The following is an 11,812-nucleotide window of genomic DNA, read 5'->3' on the forward strand; positions in this document are numbered from 1 at the left end:
TGGCTATAGCTGTAAAAAAAAAAAAATCTTCTCTTATGAGGGTCCCTGGCTTATCTTTTCAAATGGGGGTCTGCGGGCTAATGAGTGTCAATTTGGGGGTCCTTGACATGAAAATGTTTGAGAACCACTGCCCAAGGGGTCCCGGACCCCCTGTTCAAAAACGTTTGAGAACCACTTGGACTACAATACCCATCAACCACTAGGTCTTTTTAGGTATTTCCTGGTAGGACGAGCAGCCATATTTGATTCGATTATGCTGTTCTGGCTGCGACAGCTAGTTTAGCTAGTAGTTCCTGACCAACAAAAAAAAAAGGAAAAAAAAGAAACGGTAGCTTTTTTCTTGAATACACACCGAGCTTTAAAGGCTAATCTACGACGAAAAAAATAAATAATAACCGTTTATCGTGTGTAGTCAACGATGAATCCCGAATAGTAAGTGGACACATTGCTGTGTGTGTGTGACGATGACACTTTGGCTGAGCTGTCAGCTTACTATAGCCCAGCTAGCCCTTTGCTTTAGCTTAGCTTAGCTTAGCCAGTTGGAGCTAGCATCAGTTTACTGTAAAATGAACGTCAGCTGCTTTGTCTGCTGTGCTAGCTATAGGTATTGGGGCTGGGCCATTATAACTCTTATGGCTGGGTAGCTATAGGTATTGGGGCTGGGTCATTATAACTCTTATTATGGCTGGGTAGCTATAGGTATGTATTGGGCTGGGTCATTATAACTCTTATGGCTGGGTAGCTATACTATTAGGCATTGGGGATGGGTCATTATAACTATGGCTGGGTAGGGTGCGTATACTGTCAATTATGTTATTTGGCCAGCATGTTGTTGTTATATCAAAGTGACACAGAATGACAGTGGTGTAAAAAAAAGTACTCACATTCTTTTACTTATGTAAAAGTATCAATACTGCAATGCAGAAAGAATGCAGAATGTCCCATTTCACAAGTGTTCAAATGTATAAAATGTATAAAACATCTTTAGTAACTAAAGTTGTCCGACAATTGTAGTGGAGTAAAAGTATAATATTTGCCTCTGAGATGTAGTGGAGTAAACCACTGTTGGTATCCAACTTTCTGGGTAAGGACGTGTCAGGGTTTCTTTATTTGCCATGTCAACCCAGAGAATAGCTACTCACTGGTACAACAAACGTCAAAGTTAAAAGTCGTACATAGTGTAAATGTTTTCCTTTGACACATTTAATAATGTTTTACATGTAAAAATACATGTTTACAACGTAAGCGTGTAGATCAGCTATTTCTGCTTTTTTAATATTAATATTATTTAACATTAAAATGTGTGTACATTTTTCAACATGGAAACGATTATGACGATTATGCAGAAATAATTGCCAATATCTCAAATAATTTTGATTAGACGATGATGTAATAATTGTGACAGGCCTATGAACACATACTGACAGACGTACAGAAAAACGTGTTCTGTGAAACAGCTTGCTGTAATCTCATCAAATCAAATTAGTGACTAGTGCTATGATATCATAGCAGCAGAAGTATTGCAGCATATCTGTGTAACAACAACCCTGAGGTATTTTTTACTCCATCTTTACAGTGACTATTTATTCAAACTGCTCCTGATTGGCGATTCTGGTGTTGGAAAGTCTTGTCTCCTTCTCCGGTTTGCAGTAAGTACTAGTTTGTAAGCGTGTCGTGGTAGAAATGCCACTATTGCATAATGGGCTATAAAGTTTCATCAACAACACAGATAGTTGATAACCCTGTACATACTGTATCATATCTTACCACTTCAGATAGTAAGTACTCAAGATTATTATCTACCACTTAACATAATAAGTACATAACGATTCCAGTCAAACAGGCTTACAGTGTATAGATAAATCAAAGCACCCCGGAATAAAATTAACGCAGAGAAAACCAAAACCATAGCATTTGGTCTCATGTACCTGTATGTCAGTGGTTCTCAAAGTGGGGTCTCTAACGGGTCCATTTGGTTCCATTTGTACACTCTCAGAGCTAAATTAACATTGATTTTTCAATATAAATTGGGGTCCCAGAGATATAAATGCCATTAAATGGATTGGGGGTCCGTAGCCTCTAATGCATGTCAAGCTGGGGGTCCTTGAAATTAAAATGGTTGAGAATCACTGCTAGAGCCGTAAAAATCTTCTCTTATGGGGTTCTCTGGAATATCTTTTCAAATGGGGGTCCGCAGGCTAAATGTCAATTGGGGGTCCTTGACATGAAAACGTTTGAGAACCACTGCTGTATATGAGATGTAACAAATACAATCTTGAATGTATGGCTTGGGCGGTATCTGTTTTTTCATACCTTTCACATTTTACGGACCTGGTGACAATTGGAGAAACACAATAACCACTTTAACCCCGGCGTCCCTATTTTGGGTATGTCATTAGGTGAAAATTGTATTATTTATTTGCAAAAAATAGTCATCTACAAGCTCAGTAGCTCACATAGTTGGTCAGCTATATTTTCACGTAGATCGGCTATTTATCGTACAATGAAACGGCAACTATTTAAGGCTTACGTTCCGTGGTTAAGATCACTATGGTCATAACCAAGAGAAAGTAAAATTCAGAAATTCACTGAGTAATGCAAATCTCACCAATCTAATGCTCATTTCAGAATGTGTATACATCTCCCCTATCTGAAGTATTTACATGGGGAATTCCTCCCCCATTTTGGAACATGACTTTCAGGCACTGACAGTATATTATAACAGTATTTGCCAATAAAAAAAAAAGACTGAACGCTGAGCTAATGGTGGAATCATTAGCTAATAGCTAGCCTACAATGCTGTGTGTCTAATATGCAGTTAGCCTACTTAGACAATTCTTCCTGGGTAAATACTTGAATAATGAATAGATAGGAAATAAGCGCCCTTCTTCCATATATTGAGCATATCTTGCTGGAGGTCCCGACCACAGCGGATACTGAACAGAAATGATGTACAGTGGTGGTGGTGGCAAACTGGAAGTTGAATAAAACCATCTGGCTAATAAACTGTGTAATTGGAAGAAGTGATAAAGATAAAGCTATATAGAGCACAGAAGTCCTGACGTCACTCGTTCATCCCCTGGGTCGCGGAAGTAATTTCTCTATGGAGAATAACATTGGGTCATCTTAGAATCGTCTCAAATAACAATTGTGGTCCAAAAATAAACAAACTGTCTCTGCGATATTATCAGTGAGGAGGCTCTGTATCTTTTATGGTAGTCAGTCACTCATAGGTTAACCGCCGGGGTCATTTGTTTATTTTTGGAACACAGTTATTATTTTACGCGATATTAAACATGTCTATGGGAATTCAGAATGGGGGGTGGGAAAACGTGACCCAGGTAGAATGCGTAAATTACGTCAGACTTAGGTGCTCTATTGGATTTCTAAATACTCTGTTTCTTTTTCTCTCTTTAGGATGACACGTATACAGAGAGCTATATTAGTACGATTGGTGTGGACTTCAAGATCAGGACCATAGAGTTAGATGGAAAGACCATCAAACTTCAGATAGTAAGTACATTCCAGTGAAATGGTCCTACAGTTAAATCAAAGAACTCCAGCAGTAAATTTACACAATAAGTTGATTCAGGTCTTTTATTCTCTTGTCATGTCTTGTAATTCTTGTATTTACAATTTTGCATTTGCACCTTTTGCATTTGAACTTTTGTTTCACAGTGGGACACGGCCGGTCAGGAACGGTTCAGGACGATCACATCTAGTTACTACCGAGGAGCTCATGGCATTATTGTAGTTTATGATGTCACAGATCAGGTCAGTGCCTCTTTCTCTCTGTCCTTGTTCCCTCATTAGAACTTTCTCACTCAGGAACAAAAATGTGGATGTAATTTGTCTTACATTATGATCCTGTTTGGCCTACTGAGTGTGTGTACTTAGATTATACATTCATAAAGGGCAAGACCACTTTGGTAGAGGTTTGGGTGGTGTAGTCACCTTGCAATGATGATTGCAATGTGACTCCAAAGGTGGACAAGAACTCAAAATTAATTGCTCCATCGATTAGAAATTGATCATTCAAAATGTGCTCCTCATTGACTCAAGTCACTCTTTTAGCCCGTAAAAGAACACAAACAAAGCTGATTCAGACAATATATATTAGAACATCTCCAAACCCAGTACTGTTTTTTTTTAATATAAAAATGTCAACTTCCTGTTGATTTTACCATTTGAAAATCCGGATTCAGTACGGGTTTTCTTCCTAATAAAAATTGCAAAAACAACTGGAAGCTGACATCCAGTACATTAACAGTACTGGGTTTTGTGATGTTCTATATTGTCTGAATAACCTTTGTTTACGTTCGTTCACGGGCTAAAATAGTGACTTTGAGAGCTTTTTCCCCGTACAATTAAGTCAACGAGGAGCATATTTTGAATTATCAATGGAGCAATTATTTTAGATTTCTTGTCCACCTTTGGAGTTACATCATAGCAAGGTGACTACACAAACCAAACCTCTACCAAAGTGGTCTTGCTGTTTTAAGAAAACCATTACCCAACTGGCATAATTCATTATATGAATTGAACTAACATTCAGACTTAAATTTGGATGAATCGATAATAATCTTTTAACACATTCCCTGCCAGAGGTTTTTTTGTTTTTACTTCCCCCACTGCCAGCATTACATTCAATGTTAAAAAAACATTTTTTAAGTAGTCACACAATATTTTCAGTGATCACCGTCCTCATGGTGATCCCCTCATTACACACACACAGGAGTCTCGTAGAATCGTGGAAAAAAAAAATCCGATTGCGGTAATCCGTTCCATAATTGCAGCCAATTGAAAATAGCATGTTTCACCCAAAATAACATGGTAAAAAAAAAGTACACAGGAGCCGAGATACAGGATTTAAAAAAAAAATATATATATATACTCGTTGATTGGCAGATAACGGGGTATTTTTCCAACAACGAGTATAACCGTTGTTGTTAGGTAATGTGTTAAGGTTTATTTTGTTGTTGTTGTTGAGCACTTCACATTTAATTACCTTTTGTAATAAAAGTGTAAAGCTGGGTGCTCCAGTATATAACTAGTTATTCGTCTATGTTGATGAAGTGCTTAAAAGGAAAAACAAACCTATAATTGCTGTCCATGACTTCAAGTGCCTATCCTGTTTTTTGTTTTAAAGAAGGGGAAAAAAGTGTGGTTGTTTGACATTGAACGTAGGAACATATGAAGCCTTAGGCTTTGTAATCAAAAATTGCACAGGGCAGATATGACAAATAACTGAAATATACAAAGACATTATTGACATATTTAAAGAAAATTATAAAGTGACGCGTTGTAAGCTTGTAGATCTGCTATTTCTGTTTTTTTTAAATATTGCAACATAGAAATGATTATGAGGATTATGCAATCATAATTGTTATTATCTCAAATAATTGTGATTAAACGATTATGTAATAATTGTGACAGGCCTACTTCTTCCTACTTTGTTTTCTCAGGAGTCGTTCAACAATGTGAAACAGTGGCTACAGGAGATCGATCGTTACGCCAGTGAGAATGTCAACAAGCTGTTAGTAGGAAACAAGTGTGACCTTACGACAAAGAAAGTTGTGGATTATACTACAGCCAAGGTAAGTGGATACCGCAACAGTGTAGTTAGTTAATATTTCACTACTGTTTCCTGTGCACTTTTTCTCTGGTTGCGTGCCAGTGTTTGACCTCCCAAAAATAGCAGATCTACAAGCTCACAAATGTGCCAAGCTTCTAGATCTGGCATTTTTTTTGGTGTGCGACACCCGGAACACAACTAAGTATAACTCAGGCTCCGTTAAGAACGCATCTGTGTCATTTTAAGATTTATTTGGGCTATTAAAAAATTGCTGATCTTCAAGCTCATTGCGCGGCACTGAGTGCCACGCTATGAGCTTGTAGATCTGCTATTTTTGGGAAAATGTGTACAAATCTTTGAATATATATATATGTATATATATATATATGTATATATATATATATATATATATATATATATATATATATATTTTTTTTTTTAAAGCAAACATTTGTAACTCAATTCTTTGCTTCTGGGGGAGGGGGTCCCTGGAACAACATATTTTTAGATGGGGCTCCACGGGCCGCGACCAAATACATATAATTTTGGGTGGTCCTTGGCTTAAAAGGTTTGAGAAACACTGATATTATAGCAACATACGTGTTTTCCCCCCCAAAAAAACTGTTAGGATTTATAAGACATTTGTAGAATCCCCAGAAGCAAAGATTTGAGTTAAAAATGTTCGCTTTAAAAAAATATCCAAGATTTGCACACATTTTCAAGATTTTTCAAAAACAAATAGCAGATCTACAGGCTCATAGCGCAGCACTCGGTGCTATGCTTGTATATCTGCTATTTTTGAATAGTCAAAGAAATCTAAAAATGACACAGATGTGTTCCCTGTCTTAAGCCATTAAGACCTGGAACTGTGTCATTTTTAGATTTGAGCTAAAAAGCATTATTTTACACTTTGGGCTATTCAAAAATAGCAGATATACAGTACAAGCTCATAGCGCGGCACCGAGTGCCGCGCTATGAGCTTGTAGATCTGCTATTTTTGAGAAATCGTAACAAATGTGTGCAAATCTTTGAATATGTATATTTTTTAACGAATATTTGTAACTCAAATCTTTGCTTCTGGGGGGTCCCTGGAACGAAATATTTTGATGGGGGTCCGCGGCCAAATACATATCATTTTGGGGGTCCTTGACATGAAAAAGATTGAGCACCACTGATATAGAAACATACGTTTTTCAGAATACTGTTGGGATTTAGGAGACGTGTAGAATCGGCTTCAGGTCTCTATTGGTTAAAAAACGTTTCGATCCCCACTCCCCTCCTCCCTCTCTCTTTTAATAAAGGAATTTGCTGACAACTTGGGGATCCCCTTCTTGGAGACCAGCGCCAAAAGCGCCACCAACGTGGAGCAAGCCTTCATGACCATGGCGGCCGAGATCAAGAAGAGAATGGGGCCCGGAGCCACGGCCGGCGCGTCGGAGAAGTCCAACATCAAGATCCAGAGCAAGCCGGTCAACACTTCTTCTGGCGGCTGCTGCTGAGGCTGAGGCGAGAGGGGACCCCCCCCCCCCCCACACTCCACCCAACCAGCCGCCCCCGCCCACCACCACCACAACCGATCTCAAACGTTATCCATGATCCACAGGGATAGAGAAACCAAGAGAGAGAAAAAGTAAGAAAGGAAAAGAGAAAGTGAGGGAAGGAAATACGAAGAACTGAGGGAAGACTTTTGAGTGGGCCCAGTTGTAAATTGTGTGTGCAGCTATAATAACCCCCCCTACCGACCCCCCCACGCCCCCAACACAAAAAAAAGAAACGAAAAAAAAGACCGGTCCAGACAAGGTCAGCAATAGGACAGTGAGCCCCATCATCCACCGAACCCACTGGGCTTATTTTTGTGCATACTTTACTGAAACACACACATATACTGGAAACGAAGGCTCAAAATGTATACAGCAATTTTTAACAGCCTAGTGTGATGTTAACCAATCAAGAGAAATCTTCAAGTATACGGCTTTTCTTCATTCTTTTTTTCCTTTCCTTCGGGGTTTAGTAGACGAGTCACTTTTCTAAAACATGGTTGTCTTTTTCTTTTATTTTTTTTGCTGTGTAAACAGCATGACTTCAGCCTGAATCTCCTCAAGACTAATTAGTTAAGGACTTCAAATGAAGCACATGCTTAGCCAGCATCATGCATGTTAGCAGAACCGATTACATTGCTCTCTTAATGCATCTGGAATGCAGTCGTTAAGCGAGTGAATTTCGCGCACTGTAAGACCGCGAAACACTTCACAAATGCCCTTTTATGTCACGTGGTCCAACTTCACAATGGTACCCCCCCCCCCCCCATCATTCCCCCTTAAAAAAAACTGATTAAGTGCCAGTGCCTTGTTGGCAGGACTTTTAAATATTATGCCTTTGGTGCACTGTGTTGTTGGCATATCCCCTATGCCCACGATATTGAATAGCTCTTATGTCTCATAGGATTGACTTTGTATGATAGTATTATTAGTCAACATTCCTGTATATATTAGGCTACGTGTGTGCTCTGCTGGCATAAATGATACGACGTAAGCATGTGCTACATTAGGAGGCGTGACGTCGGGTCATGTGTATTCCTCTGCAAAATGTTTCTCAACCAACAACAACAACAGCACAACGACGGAAAAAAATAAAATCCATCGCCATCCATGCTATCAGAATCATCTATAAACTGTATATATTTATACATAAATGTAAGAACTGATTTGCAAAATTCTGTAGAGAAGTGACATGAATGACATGATACAATAGCTGGAATTCGTAAACCTTGGCACGTGATTTGTGGCTGCGGACATGACATTTTTGTGGCACAGTGTCTACTATTAAACAATGAAGGAGATCTTTGATAACCATTTAGTTGTATTGGCATTCTTTTCGGTTGTGCACAATTTATTTTTAAGTACTTGCTTTACACGGTCTCAGTGTGGCCCTTGTTTTCACCCAGCTGCTTTTTTTTGTGCTCTACTTCCATAAGCTGTGAGGAATGGTGATCTTTGGCCTAGATTCTCAAGCCTCCAGTAAAGGGTGCTGTTGCACAAAACTAGTTGCACTGGGCCTTTGACCTTTATCCCGTTCAATCCAGGGACACATCTGTGTCATTTTAGATGTCTTTGGCTATGCAAAATTAGCAGATATACAAGCTAATGGCGCGGCACCGAGTGCCGCACTATTAGCTTGTAGATCTGCTATTTGTTTTTAATCGTGAAAATTTGTATATATATTTTTTTTATTTTTTTAAAGGGAAAACATTTGACTCAAATCTGCTTCATGGGGTCTCTATTACAACATATTTTGAGATGGGGGTCCGTGGCCAAATACATATAATTGTGGGACAGGGAAAAGTTTGAGAACCACTGATATAGAAACATACGTAAAAAAAGCAATGATTTGTGTTAAAAATGTTATATGTATTCGAAAGATTTGCGCAAACTTTTATGATTTGGTTTAAAAAAGAGCAGATCTACAAGCCCGTAGTGTGGCACTTGGTGCCACGCTATGAGCTTGTATATCTGCTCTTTTTGAATAGCCCAAAGAGATCTAAAAAGACACGGTACGCGTTCCCGGATTGAATGGGTCACACAATGCGGCCATCTAGACTGCAATGACAACTTTCTCCCTGTAATTTGTTTAATCAGCCTGATAAGCTGCATGGCATGTTGTATACTACCCTCAAACATTGTAATACACAGTAGAGCAGTCAAAGTGTAGCAAAAAAAAAAAATACATTTGATAAGCTATCTGCCAGTAGAGGTCAGCATTGACTTCCTGAGTCCTTATGCAAACAGCAACATCTGTGTGGCAGTATCATGATTAAAGTTGCTCTTCAAGATCATGCAGAATGTTTTGCATTTACATTTTTTTACAAGAAAGGAAAGCTCTTAGTTTCAGTGTTGATTTTGACAGCATATTTTGATTTAGTTTCAGTCATAGTCTTGTGAATAAAATTCCATTTAGTTTTAGTCATTTTAGTCATCTGAAATGTTTTAGTTTTTGTCTATTTTTTGGCGTCTAAATATCATAAGATTATAGTCGACTAAATCTACAGTCGACTAAAATGTATTTTAGCGGTGCCTTGATGGCGTCGTAATGGCTGATTTCACACTCGGTTGCATGCTGAAAATAGCAGATCTACAAGCTCACAACGCGCTGTGGCGCGTTTCACTGTCGTTTTCGTCAGTGAAAAAAGGTAGTCGACGAACATTTTTTTCGTCATAGTTTTAGTCGACGAAATCAACACTGTTTAGTTTGCCACTTTGTTCCATATTATGGACAATCAACCAAAGTTCACCTGGTTGGTTGACAAATAAGCACCGTCTGTGACCTCAATGCTATAGCATCTGTTATACCTTCTTCACAGGTATAGCCTAAAGACCACTAGATCAGCCTGAGGTTGTGGTGTGTCAGCTTGTTTTAACATCTGGCCCTGTGTCAGCAGCACTGTGTAGATGCAGGGCACTTGCTGCTAGAAATTGGCCCCAGCCTAACCCAACAGAGACCAGCAGGACAAAAAAAAGAACTCTCTTTTGCCCACCCCTCCCCCACACCCACCCACCCTTTTACTAGCCCCCTCTTATTATGTCAAACTAAGAAAAAAAAAGAAAAACATTTAAAGAGGCAGTGTGAGGTTGCCAGTGGTGTAAAGTAACTAAGTACATTTACTGAAGTACAGTACTCCACTACATCTCAGAGGCAAATATTGTACTTTTACTCCTTTACACTACAATTATTTGAAAACTTTAGTTACTAGTTACTTTGCAGATATACATTATTTTATTATACAACATACATTAACAACTTTAGCCCTATTTTCTACCTAGGCTACAAATAGCCGATCTACAAGCTCACAACACGTCGCGAGCTTGTAGATCTGCTAGTTTCAAACATTTTAGTACTTTTACTTTTGGTGCTTTAAGTAAATTTCTATACCAACTTTTGTACTTTTACTCAAGTACATTTAGAATTTCAGACTTTTACTTGTAACGGAGTATTTCTACATTGCAGTATTGATACTTTTACCTAAGTAAAACATTTGAGTAGGCTACTTTTTCCCACCACTGGAGGTTGCGTTGGCCTTTTTGTTGTAACAGCAGCAGCCTTCTCTCTCAACAAGGCATGATAACCCCAATTTGCTTTTAAGTGAAAACAAAACACACATTGAGTCGGTGGGCATGCAGGGGACAGAGAGTTAGAGATGTTGTGAGTGTTTTTGAGGAGTGGGAGGGAGGTGATGATGATGTCGCAATGGGGGGGGGGAGACGACGAGGCCTGTTTGCTGGCTTTATTTGTTCTTGGTTGCCAGGCAATGGCAGGGGGAAAGCATCTGTGACAGCTGTAGAAGCTGTAGCCTTTCACCCGCTCTGCTGAAGAAGCCCTAGAGGTGGGGGGGCGGGAGCAAGAAGAGAAAGGGGGTTTTATTAGTCCATGTGTGAAGTTCACCCAGACAATAGTGTGCACACTTCACAAATAGGCCATGCTGATTTGACTGGTGTAAGATGGACACGGACAGATACTACAGAACCCTGTTGAGTCTCAGAACTCACTCTTTGCCCTGGGTGGGAATATACACTTCTTTTTTTAAGGCCTTCATTTAGAGAGGGATAGGGAAAGTAGGCTGGCAGGAAATGGGGTGAGAGATGGGGGGGGGGGGGTGACACGTAGCAATGGTCGTCGGGAACGGGAGTTCGAACCCGCGACACGCTGTCAGGCTGGCATTGAAGACTAGGGTGCCTGGACCGTCACACTATGGCCCAGGCCGGAATATACACTTTTTTGCTTAAATTTTAAGATAGTCAAATAGAGTGAGGGGTGTCAGTGGGTGCAATGAGCCTGGTTTACGACGACGGGTCCCATTTGGCCTGGTGAACAATAGCCAAGTGTGCAGCAGCAGCGAGCGAGCACACAGTTGAATCAGTGTGGACTGGACACGGCAGAATGAACAGCCTGCTTAAACTGCAGCAATCGGCAGTGACTGCAGTGGTTCATTTTACCTACAACTCAACAATGAGCTTCCCACTACTCAACTTTTTCAAATACACTGCTGTGTATTTCCATAGTGAATAAATTATAGCTATTATTACTGCGGCGTTCTGTATCTATGCAAGGGTAACATTCATTGACAAAGTTATAGTTTTTCAGTAAATGCGACAATTAGAACGTTGCCGACGGCACCAGTTGCAATGCATGTCTCCAGGTTTATTTAATTCTACAAAGCAATGAACTTTTAACTGCACACTGATA

At 39.5% G+C, this 11,812-nt stretch overlaps 1 protein-coding gene across 1 annotated transcript; it reads left to right on the forward strand.

The window, feature by feature from the left end:
• Positions 1–256: 256 nt before the first annotated feature.
• Positions 257–7,326, forward strand: LOC311057418 (ras-related protein ORAB-1). The gene is made up of 6 exons (XM_084074377.1): positions 257–432; positions 1,577–1,649; positions 3,418–3,513; positions 3,679–3,774; positions 5,466–5,597; positions 6,877–7,326. The coding sequence occupies exons 1-6, from the start codon at positions 419–421 to the stop codon at positions 7,072–7,074; spliced, it is 609 nt and encodes a 202-aa protein (XP_083930503.1). The 5' UTR covers positions 257–418; the 3' UTR covers positions 7,075–7,326.
• The last annotated feature ends 4,486 nt before the right edge of the window (positions 7,327–11,812 follow it).

This window comes from Gymnoscopelus microlampas (genome assembly GCF_963454915.1).
Source record: "Gymnoscopelus microlampas genome assembly, chromosome: 2".
In the NCBI taxonomy this organism is placed as follows: domain Eukaryota; kingdom Metazoa; phylum Chordata; class Actinopteri; order Myctophiformes; family Myctophidae; genus Gymnoscopelus; species Gymnoscopelus microlampas.

Bases quoted from the DNA above. Each gene is read 5' to 3' on its own strand.
- LOC311057418 (XM_084074377.1), top strand. The intron at 1,650-3,417 runs GTAAGTACTAGT...TTCTCTCTTTAG, and splicing joins GTCTCCTTCTCCGGTTTGCA to GATGACACGTATACAGAGAG. The intron at 3,514-3,678 runs GTAAGTACATTC...TTTGTTTCACAG, and splicing joins AGACCATCAAACTTCAGATA to TGGGACACGGCCGGTCAGGA.